Genomic DNA, 20,359 nt, shown 5'->3' on the forward strand with positions numbered 1-20,359 from the left:
CCAATCATCACCGCGCATCTTCAGTAGCCAGCCAATCACTGCCTCGCCAGCTGACAGGCTATCCAACCGCAACCCACCGCACTCAGTGTCTGGCCAATCAGGGCTTCAGTAGCCAGCCATTCAGATGCCAGCTGCCTTAGAGGGGGGCCAATCAGATGCTGGGTATCTGAGTACGGCCAATCAGGTGCCGGCTGTGTCAATGAGCAGGCCAATCAGATGCTGGCTGTCTTAGAGGGAAGCCAATCAGGCGCCAGCTTTTCCAGAGGGTGGTAGGTCACAGCTCGGTTGGCTGCCTCCCCAATCTGAAAAATTCCCCAATAAAAGGTGTAAATCTGGAATATAAGAAATTTCCCCACTCATTTGACGAAGGGGCAGCAAGCGCTCCGAAAGCTAGTGGCTTTTGCTACCAAATAAAACTGTTGGACTTTAACCTGGTGTTGTGAGACTTCTTGCTATGTTTACCCTCGTCCAATGCTGGCATCTCCACATCATAAACTCAGCAAGTCAAGTCTTTTAAAAATGATTATTTTGGTATAAATGTTGCCAATTATTATCCTAGACTCTCCAATGTTTTGTATCTGTTCTGCCTGTTCCCCTTAATATCTAGAAAACTTTAATTGATTCACTCCCTAACCTAAAACCAAGGGCATATATCCCTAACTTGTGGTTGCAGGGACATTTGCTCCTTACAGATCAGTGGATCTGGTTGGTCAACCTGTGTTATGACATGCAGGGGGACACTGTGGCACAGTGGTTAGCAGTGCTGCCTTGCAGCACCAGGGACCCAGGTTCAATTCCCAGCTTGATTAAGTATCTGTGTGGAGTCTGCACATTCTTCCCATGTCTGCGTGAGTTTCCTCCCACAGTCCAAAGATGTGCTGATTCAGTGCATTGGCCATGCTAAATTGCCTGTCAAAATCAGGGGGATTAAGATGTGAAATACATGGGGTTATGGGGATCGGACCTGGGTGGGATTGTTGTCAGTGCAGACCCGCAGGGGTGAATGGCCTCTTTCTGTATTGTAGGAATTCTAAGATAGAAGCATCTGTCTTGCTTGCTTTGAATTCTGTTCAACTCAGTGTGTCACTTGTGGCTTTTCAGGAATAATTAGTGCAGGTTTGTCCAACACAGCAGCTCATTTTGGTCATCGGTCATGGACAAGCATAGATTTAGCCATTTTAAGGTATTTGTCCAATGTTAAATATTTAAACAGAGAAATGAGTATATCCCTGACATCAGAGCTAACACAGTACACAGAAGACACTTGGATGCAGTAGCTCCCCTCCCAGCTTCAGCAGATGGGTGATTGGAATTGGGGGAAGGTCGGGAGTGAGGGTAGATCTGCTGGTGACTGGGAGGATTATCTGGTTCAAGCAGCACTCATCCAGTCCTACTCAGGGATGGATGGGTGTAACACAGTCACAGTGTGTCAACTGTGATGGCTGTCTCAGTCCCAGGTTAGCAGTGGGGTAGGAGTGGAAAAGGGTAGGGTGCTCAGGTCTGGAGTTGTATACCACACCTGAGCAAAAGGCATAGCCACACTTGGATCTTCACAACACCCCCTCCTACACTTTGCCCCTGGCTGTGGCTACCATCTAAGAACATAAGAAATAGGAGCAGGAGTAGGCCATCTAGCCCTTCGAGCCTGCCCCGCCATTCAATAAGATCATGGCTGATCTGTTGTGGCTCAGTTCCACTTTCCCGCCCTCTCCCCATAACCCTTAATCCCCTCTCTTATCAAGAACCCATCAACCCGCTTCTTAAAAATATTTAGCGAGGCAGCCTCCACCACTTCAACGGGCAGAGAATTCCAGAGATTCACCACCCTTTGAGTGAAGAAGTTCCTCCTCAACTCCGTTCTAAACCGCCTCCCCTTTATCTTGAGGCTGTGCCCCCTAGTCCTACTGTCTTTTTTGAGCGGGAAGAGTCTCTCCACCTCTATCCTATCCATCCCATCCATCACCTTATACGTCTCAATGAGATCTCCCCTCATTCTTCTAAACTCTAACGAGTACAAGCCTAGTTTATTCAGCCTCTCCTCATAGCTCAATCCCCTCAACTCCGGTATCAGCCTAGTAAACCTCCTCTGCACTCCCTCCCTCTTGGCAAAGTGCCCCTAAATTTTCCCCTAAATTTTCCCCCACAGTTGGTCATCCAGGTTCTCTTACAGACTTTACAACACAAAACTAGACCCTTCAGCCCCTCTATTTTAATCCCATTTTCCATCACTTGTCCTTGTATGCTCCGTTCTGCCTGAAAGGCCAAGGGAAACAAACTCAGCAGGAACTAAATCGCCGCCTGAGTTTAGCAATTAGCAGGGACAGATATTAATCTCTACACCCTCCTCCTCTTTGAGAATGCCAGATACTTGGCTGGGGGGCTACACCTGCGCGCTTTGGGGAGGTGCGGTGGGCGGGCCGGAGAGTTGGTATGCGCGCGCGCAACTCTGGCGACACGCGCAGGCTCGGTGGCGATCGGCGTGAGCACTGTTTCGAGGCCGTGATATGCGCATGCGCGACTTTGATGCAGGGTGGGGAAGCTCGCAGGCGTATTTTCGTGTGGGAGGCGGGGCGGTCTCTGTGGCGGCCATTGCGCGTGCGCGGTTTCTGTGGCGGCGGCCATTGCGCGTGCGCAGCTTCTGTGGCAGCCATTGCGCATGGGCCATCGCGACACGCCATTGAGTGGGATGCGATTTAAGGAGCAGGTACTGAGTGAAAGCTGGGGAAAGTCTGTTAGAGTGTTAGTGGTCAGGGACTGGGGCTCTATAGGACCCCAATGGTGACTGCCTTCCTCTACAGTTTGTCTGCTGAGCACCAACCACGTTCCCATGTTGTTAATGGGGCCATGATGTGGAGGTGCCAGTGTTGAACTGGGGTAGGCACAGTAAGAAGTCTCACAGCACCAGGTTAAAGCCCAACAGGTTTGTTTGATAACACGAGCTTTTGGAGCGCTGGTCCTTTATTAGGAGAGCGTTTAAAAGACAAATATGGCTAACCATGGTGCGGTGACATTGTAGCACAGTGGTTAGCACTGCTGCTTCACAGCTTCAGGGACCTGGATTTGATTCCTGGCTTGGGTCACTGTCTGTGTGGAGTTTGCATATTCTCCTTGTGTCTGTGTGGGTTTCCTCCAGGTGCTCCGGTTTCCTCCTACAGTCCAAAGATGTGTGGGTTAGGTTGATTGGCCATGCTAAATTGCCCCTTAGTGTCCTGAGATGTATAGGTTAGAGGGATTAGTGGGTAGGGATATGGAGGTAGGGCCTGGATGGGGATTGTGGTTGGTGCAAACTCAATAGGCCGAAGGCCTCTTTCTGCACTGTAGGGTTCTATGATTCTATGAACCAGCTAAGCACAGCCAGAGTGAGTGTTCCTATATTCTCACCTGATGAAGAAGCAGCGCTGTGAAAGCCCGTGATACCAAATAACCCCTTGGCCTTTTGGCTAAGATCAAGTGTAATATGGACGTGCTGTGCTTGGTTGAAGTCATTAGGTTACATTTTAGCTTTGTCTGAAGCAATTTTTAAAAGCTGCATCTTGGCCTTTTGGTAAGATGCAAATGCGATCACACCTTGGAGGAAGAGTCATGCCTACTCCAATCAGCTTGGATCATTTAGAAAAAAGCCCAGTACAGGAAGTGAGAGCTGTCTTTTCAGCTTGGTTCAGGAATGTCTCAACTTGTTGAGACTCTGAATTGGACTTGATTGATTTGATTGATTTGATTGATTTGATTGATTTGATTAAATTGGATTAAATTGGAATAAAAACAAAAAGAAAACCTGTTTGACTTTAACCTTGTGTTGGAATTCTTACTCATTTGGGTTAGTGGATGTAAAAGGCATTGAAGTGTCCCATCAGCCATGTTTAATTTATTATTGTATTGGAATACAGTGATAAGCATTTTTTCTTGTGCACCTGAAGGTACAAGGGTGCTGAGGCTGAAAGCTACGTAAGAGCTCCAGTAGATTTTCACATACTTCAGATGGCCACTTTTACGACTTAACTCAAAATATTTTGTTTTAATTAAATATTAAGGTTATGCATCTTTAGAAATACTCTATTGGTGAGTTGGACAGTGTTGCGAGCTTTGATGTCAGCCTTTTAATTGATCACAACTTTACCCTCAAATAACCAGACCAAGTCACGGAGTTCTCATAAACAGCTATTTTAACACAAACAATAGCAAGGATGCTATAGTTCACATTTCTGTAACCAGAGTGATGTATTCCAAAATACATAACCAATTGTAGTTTCTGATTTGATTACAAGTAATCAGCATATATTAATTGCAATCATTTTACACTTGCTTCATTATCAATGGGAAAACCTAATACATTGTTACAAATTAGCATAGTCCAGCTCATGGATGGTATTTATCATGTCAGGTAGAGGGAAAGGTGGTAAACGGCTTGGTAAATGCAGAGCCAAGCGGCACCAAAAGGTGCCCCGTGACAATATTCAAGGCATTACCAAACCTATCAGGCGCCTGGCTCGCCGCAGAGGCATCAAGCATATCTCCGGCTTGATCTATGAGCAGGTCCGCGGGGTGTTGAAGGTGTTTTTGGAGAATGTGATCAGGGACTCGGTGACCTACAGTGAATACGCCAAGCACAAAACAGTGACCACAATGGATGTGGTGGACGCACTAATGTGCCAAGGGTGGACCCTGTATGGCTTTGGTGGTTGAGGATTGTGTAAAGAGGAACAGAGACAAATGTCTGATATAATGAACTTTGCCCAGACTAATGGTTTTGGTGCCAGTCTGTGAAGCCTGTTGTAAGAAGACCTTTGTTATTTATAGCATCTTGAGGGATTTTTAAACTTGTGTGATTATTAACCTTTTCAGATGTCTCTTGCAGATTTAAAAAAAAATATCAGGTACAGTGTCTCAAAACTGGCAACCTTGGGACTGTTCCGGATTTTAGTTCTTGCTGGTTTTCATGTTGTGCTGGACCAGGTAGAAAGTATTATGGTATGTTTTTGAAGTAAGGAGTGCAAATGACAGTTCTGAAAGAAATGGTGACAATGCTGCAAAATAAGCCAAAAAAAAATCTTTGGAGCTGCTTCAGATCTGTTAGTATCACCACTGCACTTCACCAAGCTGTTGGCAGTGGATTGGGAACAATTACAAGGAATTTTCCAGCCATGCAGTTAGACCAAAGATAGCAGTGAGGAGGGAAAGCCAAGTGATGGCAGCTTTAAAAATGTTAGGTTTGCAGACATAGCCAGTTTACAGATTTGAGGCACTGTACCTGTACCTCTATCATATTAAAAAGATTGGCTTATCAGAAAAACTACAGTTGTGCCTAAAATCATAGACTTCTCACTGGACTAGATAGGGTAGATGCAGGGAGGATATTCGCGATGGTGGAGTCCAAAACCACGGGTCATAGTCTGAGGATTCAGTATTGACCATTTAGGAAGGAGGAGAGGAGACATTTCTTCACCCAAAGAGTAGTCAGCTTGTGGAATTCATTGCCACAGTAAGTAGTTGAAGCCAAAACACTGAATGTATTCAAGAGGTGGCTAGATATAGCACTTGGTGCAAATGGGATCAAAGGTTATGGGAGAAAGCAGGATTAGGCTATTGAGTTGGATGATCAGCCATGATTGTGATGAATTATGTAGTTGGCTCAAAGGGCCAAATTGCCACCTCCTGCTCCTGTCTTCCATGTTTCTTTGGAAAGGTGAGAGACAAAATAAAGCATTTAGCTTCCAGTGCATTGATGCTGTGCCACCTTGCCGTTTTTTAAAATCTTCGTTCAAGGCTTAATGCACAGTCCCACGCGTGTGTAAATAGGCACTGTTTAACTAATTGCTCATAGTATGGTGACCATATGATGGGAGTCACTGCAGCAGAGGAGAAAGGGGCATGGACCACTTCACCCTTTATTCAAATAAAATATATAACTTCACCCCCATTAATTTGATTATCAGTCAGCAAGCACACATGTGATTAGGTCACAGTTACTAATGTGAATGGGCGTTTGGACGCAGTCTTCACTTTTTTCTGTTTATCAAGATTGAATAAGCAAAGCAAACTGAAAATGTAAAACCACTGTCATAAATCTATATCATTTAAGAAAAGTTAAATCCCAAGAAAGTGATTTCAAGTTGTAAGTATAATGCCTCCATTATGAATACTCTTGGGAAAGGAACAATGAAGAATGGAATATCTAATTGACTTTACAATGGATGTTTCTATTTGAATATGCATGTTTTTGACTCTTGAATTAAAGTCTACATCACAGAAACAGGTCACCCAGCCCAACTGGTTTATATTTCACTGATCCTCCTCCCACCCCTCTTCGTCTAATCCAATCAGCATTTTCGTCCTAATCCTTTTTTCCTGATGTGAATATCTAAATTCACCTTAAATGTGTTTGATTTTTGTGTCAACCACATAAGGTAGCAGCTTCCAAATTCTTTGGATAGAGAAGTTTCTCCTGAATTGCAGGGGTCTCGACAGAAAGCTTTGTATCCTCATTGGCTATCCTCTCGTCCTCTGGAATTTCACCTGTAGCCAATGTTGTTCCATTATTTAAGAAGGGTAGCAGGGATAATTATAGGCCGGTGAGCCTTATGTCAGTGATAGGGAAATTATTGGAAAAGATTCTTAGGGACAGGGTTTGCTCACATTTGGAAACAAATGGACTTATTAATGATAACATGGTTTTATGAAGGGACAGCTGGGCCTCACTAACTTAATCGGGTTTTCAAGGAAGTGACTAAGATGAAAGATGAGGCAAAGGCAGTGGATGTTGTGTATATGGACTTCAGTAAAGCCTTTGACAAGATACCTCATGGTAGACTGGTGCGAAAGGTGAAGTTACTTGGGATCAGAGAAGAGCTGGCAGGATGGATACAGACTGGCTTGGCCATAGAAGTGGAGATGCTAGCTTTGGACTGGGGTAAGCACAGTAAGAAGTCTGTCAACACCAGGTTAAAACTTGCTGGACTTCAACCTGGTGTTGTGAGACTTCTTACTTGGCCATAGAAGAGAGGATAGTAATAGAGGGGTGCTTTTATGAATGATAGACTGTGACTAGCGGTGTTCCACAAGGATCAGCTCTTTGTTCATGGTATATATAAATGATTTGGAGGAAAATGTAGTTGGTCTGATTAGTAAGTTTGCAGACGACACAAAAATGGTGGAATTGCAGATAATAAAGAGGATTATCAAAGATATAAACCGGTTGGAGACTTGGGCCGAGAAATGGCAGATGGTGTTTAATCTGAGTAAGCATGCGGTAATGCATTTTGGAAGGTCCAATGCATGTAGGAATTATACAGTAAACCTTTAGGAGTACTGACAGTCAGAGACACCTGGGTGTCCACCCATCACTGAAAGTGGCAACATGGGTGGATAAGGTAGTCAAGAAGGGATTTGGCATGCTTGCTTTCATCAGTTGGGGCATTGAGTATAAAAATTGGCAGGTCATGCTGCAGCTGTACAGAGCTTTAGTTAGGCCTCATTTAGTATATTGTGTACAGTTCTGGTTACCATACTACCAAAATGTTGTGGATGCTATGGAGAGGGTACAGAAGAGGCTTACCAGGGTGTTGCCTGGTCTGGAGGGCATTAGCTATGAGGAGAACTTTGTTCTCACTGGAATGACGGAGGTTGAGAGGTAACCTGATAGAGGTTAACAAGATTGAGTGCCGTGGACAGAGTGGAGAGTCAGATGCTCTCTCCTAGGGTAGAAAAGTCAAGTACTAAGGTGCATGGGGAAAAGTTTAGAGGAGATGTGCAAGGCAAGTTTTGTTTTACGCAGAGGTGGTAAATGTTTGGAACGTGCTGCCTGGGGAGATGGTGGGAGCGGGTACAATAGCGGCATTTAAGGAGCAGCTAGATGAACACATGTAGGATGGGAATGGAAGGATACAGACTCCATCAATACATATTGTTTTAGATTAGGCAGGCATCATGATTGGTGCAGGCTTGGAGGGTTGAAGGGCCTGTTCTTGTGCTGTACTGTTCTTTGAGTTCCATATTAGATTTATTTGGCATGCTTATATTTATGCCATTTGTCCTGGCCTTCTTGCTAGTGAAAACATTTTTTTCTATTTCTACCCTCACCCCTGCAGCCTTATCTCTAGAGAAGAGAGCCAGAGTCCTTTTAGTCATGATAAGTTGATAAGTATATCGTCTCAGCTCTGTTGTCATTATGAATTTTTTTGTCCCATTCTGGTCCCTCCATATCCCTTTTTTCACAAAATCTGGCAACCAGAACTGTGTACAATACTCCCAAGTGTGGGCTAACCAAGATTGCCACAAGTTTAACATAACTTCTCGACTTTTCAGTACCATTCCTCTAGAAATGAATGCCATTTCCTGGCTTTGCTCTTTTATTGCACTACTACCCTCTGTCACTACGTTTACTGACTTTGGATTAGTACTTCTAAATTCTTTTGCTCCCCTACTCCGTTTAGACTCATTCCAGCAATATATGGCCTCCTCGTTCTTCTTATCAAAATATAACACTTGTCCCTAATGAAGTTCATTTGCTAATAGCATACCCCTTCCACAAATTTATTAATGCTTTTTTTATCTTTTGTTGTAATCATTCCTCAGTACTTATTATACTCAGTGTCCACAATTTGATGTTGACCACTAATCTTGAAATTGTATCTATAATTCCAAAGTCTAAGTAATTTATGTAAACAGGAACAATAGCAGTCCCAGTACCAAACCTTAAGAATCACTACTTCACATCTTTTGCCAGTTTGATTATGTATGTTTAATCCCTATTTGCTGTTTTCTATTTTGCCATCAACTTGTTACCTATTCTGATACTTGTCCCCCAATTGACAAGTGAAACCAAATGCTCCTAGTCTACTCTTCAGTACCTTGTATTAAGTGCATTTTGAAAATCTCCCATTTATCTATTGTTTTATCCTTGTTCATTCTCTCTGTTACTTCAAACAATTCAGTAAGTGCAGTCAAACACAACTTCACTTTTGAAATCCATGCTGACTATCCTTCATTATAGTTTCATTTGACTGGGTATATTTCAATTACATCTTTGAGTAATGATTCCACTAAATTTCATTCCACTGCCATTAAGCTAACTGGGCTACAGTTCCCTGGACATCTCTCTCTTTAGATATAGGAATAAAATTAGCTACCTGCTAGTCCTCTGGCAATATTGTTTTTCCTAATGATTTTTTATGTAACTATAATAGCGCCTCTGCTATCTCCTCCCTAACTTCTTTAATTATGCATAGAATTAATCCTTTTGGGCCAGGAATTTTATTTGATTAGGTTGTCAATTGGTTCCTCACTTTCCATTTCAAGCATCTTAATAAATTTGTTGCTATCTTCATGCTGTCCTTAGTAGTTTCCCTGGTAAATGCTGAGCAAACTCATTATTCAATGCTTTTACCATTTTGATACACTTACCTACAAATTTATCATATGCATCCCTTAGTGATTTAACTCTCTTCTGATTGTTCTTTTTGAAACAAAGACCTACATTTATATGATGCCTTTCCCAACCATTGGACATCTTGAAAGGCTTTGTAGGCAGTTAGTAGTTTTGAAATGTAATTACTGTTGCAGGAAATTCATAGAATCATAGAATCCTGCAGTGCAAAAGGAGGCCATTTGACCCATTGAGTCTGCACTGACCACAATCCCACCCATGCCATATCCCCATAAGTCCACGCATTTACCCTAGCTAGTCTTCCTGACAGGTAAGAGGCAATTTAACATGGCCAGTCCACCTAACCTGCACATCTTTGGACTGTGGGAGGAAACCGGAGCACCCGGAGGAAACCCACACAGACATGGGAAAATTTGCAGACTTCACACAGACAGCAGCCCAAGCTAGGAATCAAACTTGGGTCCTTGGCACTCTGAGGGAGCAGTGCTAACCACTGTGCCACCGTCCCATCCTAAATTCTGTCGCCATTTTTCACTTTGCAAAATCCTACAAACAGCTATGTGATAACGAGCAGATAATCTGTTTTTGTAATGTCAATTGAGCAATAAATGTTGCCCAAGACACCAACTTGACTCTGCTTCTCTTTGGAATAGTGCCTTTGGTATTTTCTGTTTTCATCAGAGCAGACAGGACATCAGTTTAACATTCCATCTTTTAGCTAGTGCCCCCAAAGTGCAGCAATCCCTCAATATTGCACTAGAGTGTTGGCACTGATTTTTGTGCTCAAGGCCTGAAGTGGGTCTTGAACCCACAATCTTCTCAAGTCAGGTCAGCCACGGCTGATATCTAGTCACTTAACGTGTCCATAGAATATAACCTGATGTGGCTGAGTTCGAAAGACTTTTATTCTGTGAGAGCTTGCATGTCTCGAAGTGCTTCCCATTTAATGAAGTGATTTGTGGATGCAGACACTATTGTGGTGTGGTTTCATACAGCATTCTCATGTCAAATTTGTACAATGTTTTTTGAGATCGTAAAATCCAATTAATTCCATTTGATTAGAAAGGCCTCACCGAACTGGTGACAGCTAAGACCAACAAAAGAATAAAGTACTGGGAGCAGACAAGCTCATCAGCATCTGTAGAGAGAACAGAGGAATCAATATTTCAAGTTTGGCCCTTTGTTTAGTTAACTTTCAACGCTGAATAATCAGATCTTTAGCATCTATAGTTTAAAAGATGTAGTTTGGCAATTAATATATTTTTGAAAACATATTTTAATAGTTTGATCATTTGTGCAAGGGTTTTTTTTTTCTTATTGACCAGATTTAATATTTGGTGATTCTGTAAATTACAGGTTCTTGGAACAGGAAGTAATGTCTGAGGGACAAGTGTTGCTGGTTCTTCATCAAGCCCTAGAGAAATGTTTCCAGGTCATTGAGCAGCAACAGATTTCATGGGAAACTACACTGACTGAATGTCTCCCCATCCTGAGCTCACTGAGTAACCTGGCAGAGCAACTCCAGGCATGCAATAAAGTGGTGTTTAAGAATACTCCCTTTCGAGAATTTCCTGACCTGCAAGCCCGTCTGAAGTATAAGCTCAACCAGGCTATCGAAATCAATTTGCAACAACTTGGTGAAAAAATGTAGGCTCTACATCATTAACTTGTTGATAATTAAGTCTTAAGTGCATTATGGAACATTAATCTGTACAAGTATTGGCTTATTGCTGAAATCCGGCTAGATCTGATATTGGATACATTTATGGGTGTTTCATTCTTGTGGGAATGTGGATGTGCACTAAAACCACTCTTATCAATGTGTCCAAGCAAGAATTATATAATTCACAATGATATGGTTCATAAGTAAAGAGGAATGAAAAGATCTCCAGGTGACTACAATACAAAGAGTTTTTATAGTGAGTCACAGTCTCGGTGCAGCATTGTTGCCATTTAAAAAAAAAATTAAGCTGAAATTTCCCTTGGGAACATACATTCGATATTTATTATCTATGTTCTCAAATTTGACTCATCTGTTTTAGTATTGCTAAAAAGGATGCATGCTGTCAAAGCTTTTTCTCTTGCACTCAGCAGGGCAATTCACAAGAATTTTAATTGTAAAAGGAACAGCAATTTATAGTGCATCAGAGTCCATTTGCCATCCAGAGAGTATTCTCTATTCATGCAGTATAAATTGTTGTTCCCTTTACAATTTGGTATTCTTGTGAAAAGTCTTGACAGCGTGTGTCATTTATTTTATTCACATTGTTGTCGGCTTGAGGGTAACTGTGACTTGTCTGATGTTAGAGTGCTGGGCTCGGAGCCCAAGGGATGGTATGGAATTACATTAGATCCTAACAATTTTTTTATTTTTTGCATAAATGCCTCAGGAGTAGCTCCACTGACAAAGGATCTCTTGTCAAAAGAAGCTTTATTCATAACAAAGTTTATATAAAACGCTAATAAAATCAAACAGTTTAACTATTAAACATTGAACAATCTTTAAACATGAAAAGCAACAACTCGTAATTTCTAATTTATCACTAATTCAGTTCCAATTAAGCAATATTTCTCTTACAGGCTTAAACTTTACTTTCAAAATAATTAGCAAACACAGATAAACTTGCTCTAATTTGGATAACAGCCCTAGAACTTTCAGAGAGCTTTTTCAGAAAAATACTTGTTTGGAGCAAGAAAGCAGACCTATTTTTAAACCACTTCAATCAGTAACTGCCCTTTTCAAAATGAAAATGAAACTGTCTTTTCTACTACAAGCCTAGCTCCTCCCATTAACCTAATATCAGTCCCTGTATACCTAACTCACCTTCCATTTCTTTAATCAAAGAATATTACATGAAGCCTTTGCTAAATCAACACTTACGTGACTAAAATGAATAATTGTCATGCTTTCCGGCTGTATTCCTTCCAGACAAACCAACTGCTTGTAATAAAGCACTGCATTTGTAAGCGGTCTCCCACTAATGTAAAATATATCAGTAGTAGTATCATCACTCTGATAGTGCCATTTCTGAAAATTAAGAGAGATGCAGAATGGATAGCTGATCTGATGCCATCACCTGTTTTAGCCTACTTGCATGGTTAACATGCACAGACTCATGCTAGGGTTTACTTCTACAGGCGCTGGACACTCCTCAATATTTGGCCCAGGTGAGGTTAGGCAGTCGGTTTTGGTCTGGTATTCAGCTTGCTTTCAGTGTGTAGTCATTAACATGCGCTGTCCAAGAAATGGGAGCCCTTTTACTTTCTTCCCGAACTCTGCACTGAGATGCTGAGGCCGGATAGGTTGTCCAGTGGCACAACAGCAGAAGTCAGATACCCAATTTACAGTTCAGGAATTTAGATGGTGGTGGGCCTTTTGACCTGTATGGGTAGTTGGTTCCTTCATTTTTTTTTAATGAAACTTTGTCTTGAGCCCTTACAAATTTTAGTTACAGATTCATAATTATTATCAATTTCATCTGACTGAACCATTCACAGTCCAAACAATGAAGCTTTACTAACCTTGATTTGGTTGGATTGTTAATTCTCTTTTTGTTCAATCTAAGCTCTGAAAGGTAATCCACACAATTCAAGGATTCAGAAGAGTAGTGGAAAGTAGAAGCAAGTAAATAAAGCCTAGTCTAATATTAAGACATCTTGTTGAGAAGTAATCCCCATCTATTTGGCACATCTTTGAGATGTCCATGTGTACTCCGTATCAAATAAGTTACATTTGCAGTGGTGCTGAACCGAATGGATGCACTAAAGGTCCCACAAGTAGCAAATTATATGACAGGCAGCCTTGTCTGTTTGTGATGGTTGGGCTTGGGAATGGGTAAAGCTTACTGTACTTTGTCAAATTGTGCATTATGTATTAAATCAAACTCTGCTGGACATCTGATCTGAAAGACAGCAATCTATAATAATGCAGCATTCTCTGAGTGTCAATCAAGACTGCCTTCAAATGTTGAAGTGGGGCTTGAACATGCAACCTTCTGAATCCAAGATCAGTGTTCCACCAACTGAACCGAGCTGACTTGCCTGTCAGAACGACTAGGATAAATTATTTGACTGTTCACTGTGCAAGAAAGCAATGTTAAAGCTGAATGGAAAATCCATATTCTTTTATGAGTGATTCCAGAATACCAAAATGAGCCTGCAGTCCTGTGGAATCAGACTTCAACTGTGCTAACAGTTAAATTTCTAATGGCAATTTCAAAAAGATTCAGGGAGGAAAGCCCATGTGACTTTAACTTAATTTGTTTGAGAATTAATTTTGATTGAACTAATTCTGTTCTTTTCCCACATTGATCAAGGAGTGCTTTAAAAAAGGTACGGGACACGACGAATAATCAAGTGACAGCGTGCTTCCAAACATACGAACAACATGCTGATGCCATTGGTTTGACTGCAATCCTTGAGCGTTCATGTCTCTGCCCTTCAGTGGCAGATATGCTGGAATGGCTTCAAGATGTCCAACGCTTCTACAGAAGCCAGTATCCTTCACTGTTGGTCCCTGTGCCCCTAGGGCTCCCTTCCTGGCTGGTGTCACCCTGCTGTAACTTCAGGGTGCGAGATCCAGCACTGATATTATGGAAAAGTGAGGGAGAGGCTGAAAATGTGGCTGTAAAGATGATTGTTTGGAGGTGGGAGAGATATGGCAAAGGAAGGAATTTCAGAAAAGGGGTTAATTTATAGGCCTCATTCTGGCGTTAAAGGAAAACAGAGGGCAAGCAATATGTTTTCAAGCCATTTCTTAAGATAGGAGGTATCCCAAAACAAGTGTAATTGCAGAGGATTGGGGAGGGGGATGGGTGGTGTTGGTGGGAGGGATAAAGGCTTTGGGGGGGGGGACACAGGCAAGTGGGATGATGGTGAGAATGGTTATACTTTTGAACCGGCAGATCCCCACTGTGGACAGGCAGGTGTGAACCATCGATTCTTTGCATTCTGGGAGACTTGTGGACAATCCAGGAGTGTTGGCTAGCCTGTACTCTCCTTTACTTGCATTGTCTGCTTTTTCAGTCTGCTCTGTGCAATCCTTCTGTCTGCTCTACTAGTGGTGACAGACCATCTGGCTGTCTTGTGACCACATCAAAACTTAGGGATGGATAGTGATGACACTCTAGGATGACAACCAAAGTCCTTACTTTAATTTGTTTGATAATTAATTTTGATTGAACTAAAGCTGTTCTTTTCCAACATAGGTCAAAGAGTGTTCTAAAATGGACACCACGAATAATGAAGTGACAGGAGACCGCACCAACAACAATCCTACCTGGGCCCCATCCCCGTAACTCCACATATTTACCCCGCTGATCCCTCTAACCTGTGCATCCCGGGAGACCAAGGGGCAATTTAGCATAGCTAATGCACCTAACTGCACATCTTTGGACCGTGGGAGGAAACCTACACGGATACAGGGACCCGGGTTCATTTCCTGGCTTGGGTCACTGTCTGTGTGGAGTCTGCACATTCTCCCTGTGTCTGCGTGGGTTTCCTCCGGGTGCTCCAGTTTCCTCCCACATTCTGAAAGACGTGCTGGTTAGGTGCATTGGCCGTGCGAAATTCTCCCTCGGTGTAACCAAACAGGCACCGAAGTGTGGCGACTAGGGGATTTTAATGTGCTGGTTAGGTGCAATGATCCGAACAGGTGCCAGACAGTGGCGACTAGGGGAATTTCTCAGTAACTTCATTGCTGCGTTAATGTAAGCCTTACTTGTGACTAATAAATAAACTACTTTAACGTGCAAATTCCACACAGATAGTGACCCAAGCAGGAATCAAACCCGGGTCTTTGGCGCTGTGAGACAACAATTCTAACCACTTAACCACTATGCTGCCCATCTCCGATTAGTATTTTAAAAGTACTCACGTGAGCCAGAGCTCTGTGGCCTTGCAGCAGTTGGGCTGGGTGAATGTGTTACAGGCACACTGATGGTGGTAACGGGGCTGCAGCTTATCGTCCTCTAGTCCTGTTTTCAAGACAGTTTCCTTTTACACCAGAATGGAGGCCTGAAAATGAACCCCTTTTTTGAAACTCCTTCCCTTGCCATATCTCTCCCACCTCCAAATAGTCACCTTTACAGCCACATTTTCAGCCTCTCCCTCATTTCTCCATGATATCAGTGCCGAATCTCCAACTATTGGTACTTTGGAACGTACTGATGTGTGTATTAATGTCAGTTCTTCGTTATAGAAGACTAAGGACACTGACAGTGTAAGACATCCATATGATCTTTGAATTGCTTGTCATTTTACTACTGTGTTTTCTTTAACAATCATACAAGATATCTATCCAGGAGACTCTTACTTCAGGATATCAGCCCTGATAATCTGCCAAATCTTCGAGCTCTCCCCCAATCCTGGAGTAGTGCATCAGAACGGATGGATCAGGACTTGGTTCGAGGTAATTTGTAGTCACTTGTTCAGTTTCATGTTCTCATCTTGCTTCAACCATTTTCTCCGGCAGATTTAAAGGATTTGGAAGCTTCTGGAAACTGGAATTATAACCCATTTAGCACCTTCTGAGAGGCAAAGGAAGAGAAGGAAGTTAGAGAGCGGGGAAAAAAAATTAAATCTGAAACCTGGAACCGTAGTAATGATTTTATTTGGATCAGTTGAAGAAGGATGTCATTCAAAACAATCTGGAAATAAATTATTACAGGCCGGTCAGTGATGGGTAAGGTCTAAAAAACAGTAATCAACAAAAAAATCCACAGGCGCTTGGAGAAGGTTGTGTTAATAAAGGAGAGCCAGCCCAGATTTGTAAATAGCAATTAAAATGGATTAATTTGATTGCATTTTTTGATCAAGTAGCAGAGACGATCGATGAAAGGAATGAAATGGATGTTGTCTATATGGATTTTAAAAAAAAAGGTTTACGAAGTACCACATAAAAATCTGCTTAATAAAATTGAGGTTTGTGGAAAAGGAGGGGTAGTGTCAGCTTGGATTAAAAAAAAATTGGCACAAGGACAGGGAACTGTGTCATGGTAAATTGTTGCTTTTCAGACTGGGTGATGATGGATCATCACCAGGACCTATATCAAAGACTATGTCACTCCATCACCACAGCTTTAAAAAAAAACAATTTAAAATGTGTTTTCCATTACTATAGCTAACTTCTTTTCATAAGAAGTGGTGTTCCCGGAGGGTCAGTGCTAGGACCACTACTTTTGCAGCTGTATTGAAATGGCTACAAAATTAGAATGCAGGGCAAAAATACCAAACTGAAAGGTTTGCAAGATGGTGGGGATGATATCAGTCTTCTGTGACAGGACATTAGCTAGCAGAATGGGCATACAAATGGCAGATGGAACTTAATGCAAAAAAGTTTGAAGTGATACATTTTGACAGATGGGATTGAGAGAGGCACTATAGTCTTAATGGCACAATTCTAAAAAGTGTGTTAGATCAGAAGGACTTGGGGATTCATGTGCATAGATCTTTGGCAGGATGGATTGAGAGAATGTTAGCAAAGCATATGTAATCTCGGGACTTCATAAATGGAGATATTGGTACAAAAAAGGAAGTTATATTGAACCTGTACAAATCTTTGGTTACGGTGCAACTAGAGTATTGTGCCCAGTTCTGGGATCGCCACACTTGAAGGATGCGAGATCTCTTGAGAGGGTTCGGAGGAGATCAACCAGAAGAGTTTCAAGGATGAGGCGATTTATTTGCAAGGTGAGGTTGCAGAAGCTTTGACTGTTCTTGCAACAAAGAAGTTTGTGGGAGAGATTGGAGAGAGGTTTACCAGATTATGGCAGATTTAGATCAGGTAGACCAAAAATAGCTGTTCCCATTTGTTGACAGTATCAAGGACTAGGGTGGCACAGTGGTTAGCACTGCTGCCTTACAGGACCAGGGACTTGGTTCGATTCCCGTGTTGGGTCACTGTCTGTGTGGGGGTTACACATTCTTCCCATGTCTGCGTGGGCTTCCTCTGGGTGCTCCAGTTTCCTTCCACAGTCCAAAGATGTGCAAGTTAGGTGAATTGACCGTGCTAAATTCTCCCTCAGTGTACAGGTGCCAGATAGGTGACAAATGAGGGATTTTCACAGTAACTTCACTGCAGTGCGAATGTAAAAGCCTAATTGTGACTAATAAATAAATAAACTTAGACAGATTTAAGGTTTTGGGCGAGAGATACAGGGGAATGTGAGGAAGTTCGTTTTTACAGTGAGAGGAGATGATCATTGATTTCAGAAGAAAATTGGATAGATACTGAAGGAACTAATTTGCCAGGGCTCCAGGGACTCAGTATGTTAAATGACCTTCTTCTGTGACATAATGACACTACGAATCTATCCAAAGCTCGTACCAGTAAAATCGACCATAAAGTAGCTAGGTTGTTGGAAAAGCCAAACTGACTAATACACTTTAGGGAATGAAACATATTATCCTTATCCAGACTGGCCCGTATGTGCCTCCTAATTCGCCGACACCATGGTTAACTCGTTAACTGTCCTCTCGAGTGGCTTAGCAAGTCACTCAGTTTTAACAATAGGGATTAATAATCAGTGTCCTTCTGGCCAATGATGTCTACGTCTTGAAAATGAAAACAAAATCAGTAGCGCAAATATTACATCTGATTTGCGGGAACTAACGTGAAAATTTTGTCTGTCTGTGGTTTTCGACGGATCACTGACGTTGCAACTTTGTTTTAATGTTCCAGATACTCTACTAAAGGTGACATACTTCATGGAAACGCGCCAAGGCTCCTAGCACGGACACAGCTCTTTGCGGGAACTGTCAGGATTTCAACTTCTACTTGAAGCCAGTTGTCCTGAAAAGGCACAATTCAGCACGTCCCAACACGGAAGGTAGTTCAGAAGTGATATTCTCTACTGCGTATGTACTACAAATGTAGCTGAACTACTCCTCAAGAACAGGCCTAGTTGGTCATTTTACCTCATTTTCATCCTCTGCAAATATATCCCTTTTCAATTAAAGTTTAGATGGCAGCACGTTTCCACATTATGGAGCTCCAGCCCAATGCAGCAGTGGCCCGCCCATGATTTCCAATGTGGCATCTGTCCTGATGAGGCTGTGTCCTGCAGAATGTGAGGGAACAATGGAGTGAAAGTTGCCCCACGTTGTGCCCCTGAGAGATTAATTGAAGTGGCACTGTAAGACGTGGAAGCAAAGTTCCTGAAAATACTGGCGGAGCCTGGCATTGTGGAAAGGATTGGGAAAGGGCGGGGGGAGGTGGATGGGTGGATACAGAGGGTATTAGATAGAAACGCACACCTGGCAGTTGCCAGTGACCATAACCCATTCAAAAACGTGCAGTAGGCATTGACACCGCTGATGGTGCAACTGAGGTACCTGCCTGAATGGGGATCCTGCTACTGGTCTGAAGTTCATTTTTTTTCTTGCACCTCCAATTTTGGTAATACAACTGATTGTGCGAGTTAAAACTAGCACTCGAAGTACTAAATTCCTCAACTTGCTGCTTCCAAAGCCCTAGGGATACCCGACACCAGGGGTGCACAAACATCTGCTCCACAACATTGCTTAGGGCCTGAGTGAGGAAACTGGCTGACTCCTCATTCATATGACATTCTGATACAGCTGTCCATTGTCACCAGACACTTTATAAGTCAACCCCTCAAATTGACAGAATTTGTGGAGGGGAATGTTGGTTTGGAAAGGGAGGGAATCCTTTTGTGGCATCAGGTCTGGATCCAAACACCCCTTCATTCTACCATTCCAATTTGGAAAACCAAACTCATAACCTTAGGAATTTTGGAGGGAACGGGCTTAATTATATTTCCGAGGCTGGAAAATATGGTCACCCATTCAAAATTCTGTTGATCTCGGCGGGAATGGAAAATCCTGCAGGGTAAAAATTATCCAATATCCCTGGCATGAAAGAGAAATTAGAAGATAGGAAATAAATTGCACAGAAGTTGTTGCGTGGTGCAGTGTATATGCATCACAAGGAAGAAGTTAAAAAAAATGAATGTTCATCCGCAATAAAATCAAATTATGTATCATGAAATAGTTTTTTATATTCTGGTTTATAAATAAATATATTTTAAATCCCATTTTAAATTGTTATTCTTTATGTTATTACTATATATGGGATTCTGGTAGTCAGTGCTCTATTTATTGCAGCAATTAATCTGGCTAGAGTACACAGTTATTACTGGCAAATTGTTGGGCCGTTAAGTCAAGGAGGCCGCTATTCTTTAGTGAGTTTGTTTTGATTGAAAACCAGGTAAAACCACTTTAAAAAGGCTCCTAGCATTTATATTTTGATTTATTATTGTCACATAGAATCCTGACAGTGCAGAAGGAGGCTACTTGGCTCATCGATCCTGCATCGACAACAATCCCACCCGAGCCCTATCCCCGTAACCCTGTGTTTTTATCCTGCTAATCCCCCTGACGCTAAGAGGCAACTTAGTATGGCCAATCCACCAAACCCGCACATCTTTGGAATGTGGAAGGAAACTGGAGCGCCTGGAGGAAACCCGCGCAGATGTGGGGGGGAAGTGCAAACTCCACACACATAGTCACTCAGAAATTGAACCAGGATCCCTGGTGCTGTGAGGCAGCAGTGCTAACCACTGTGCTGCCCTATATTTGTGTACAGTGAAAAGCATTGTTTTTTGCACACTATAGAGACAAAGCATACCATTCATAGAGTACATTGGGGAGAGGGAAAGGAGAGGGTGCAGAATGTAGGCTTACAGTCATGGCTAGGGTTCAGAGAAAGATCAACTTAATATGAGGTAGATCCATTCAAAAGTCTGATCGCAGCAGAAGCTGTTTTTGTGGGGCTTGGTACATGATCGCAGACTTTGTATCCTTTTCCCGATGGAAGATGGTGGAAGAGAGTATGTCTGGGGTGCGTGTGGTCCTCAGTTATGTTGGCCGCTTTCCCAAGGCAGCGGGAAGGCTAGACTAAACCAGTGGTTGCAAGGCTGGTTTGAGTGATGGACTGGCCTATGTTCACAACCCTTT

The 20,359-nt window shown here is 42.4% G+C and overlaps 2 protein-coding genes across 2 annotated transcripts; both read left to right on the forward strand.

Moving 5' to 3' along the window:
* The first annotated feature begins 2,630 nt into the window (after positions 1 to 2,630).
* Positions 2,631 to 19,419, forward strand: airim (AFG2 interacting ribosome maturation factor). The gene is made up of 5 exons (XM_080211299.1): positions 2,631 to 2,704; positions 10,739 to 11,029; positions 13,699 to 13,878; positions 15,673 to 15,791; positions 18,063 to 19,419. The coding sequence occupies exons 2-5, from the start codon at positions 10,758 to 10,760 to the stop codon at positions 18,110 to 18,112; spliced, it is 621 nt and encodes a 206-aa protein (XP_080067425.1). The 5' UTR covers positions 2,631 to 2,704; positions 10,739 to 10,757; the 3' UTR covers positions 18,113 to 19,419.
* On the forward strand, positions 4,375 to 4,683 carry LOC145357955 (histone H4-like). The gene has a single exon (XM_080211580.1). It carries the CDS (start codon positions 4,375 to 4,377, stop codon positions 4,681 to 4,683), a length of 309 nt encoding a protein of 102 aa, XP_080067706.1.
* Positions 19,420 to 20,359: the final 940 nt, after the last annotated feature.

Source organism: Carcharhinus amblyrhynchos, chromosome 24 (assembly GCF_965287045.1).
Source record: "Carcharhinus amblyrhynchos chromosome 24, sCarAmb.v2.hapA, whole genome shotgun sequence".
NCBI classification, from domain to species: domain Eukaryota; kingdom Metazoa; phylum Chordata; class Chondrichthyes; order Carcharhiniformes; family Carcharhinidae; genus Carcharhinus; species Carcharhinus amblyrhynchos.

What these genes read in the sequence shown, in the direction of transcription:
- LOC145357955 (XM_080211580.1), top strand. Translation starts at nt 4,375, where the DNA reads ATGTCAGGTAGAGGGAAAGGTGGTAAACGGCTTGGTAAATGCAGAGCC.
- airim (XM_080211299.1), top strand. Translation starts at nt 10,758, where the DNA reads ATGTCTGAGGGACAAGTGTTGCTGGTTCTTCATCAAGCCCTAGAGAAA. An exon ending in CAACGCTTCTACAGAAGCCA is followed by an intron (nt 13,879 to 15,672) that starts GTATCCTTCACT and finishes CAATCATACAAG; the next exon opens with ATATCTATCCAGGAGACTCT. An exon ending in GGATCAGGACTTGGTTCGAG is followed by an intron (nt 15,792 to 18,062) that starts GTAATTTGTAGT and finishes TTAATGTTCCAG; the next exon opens with ATACTCTACTAAAGGTGACA.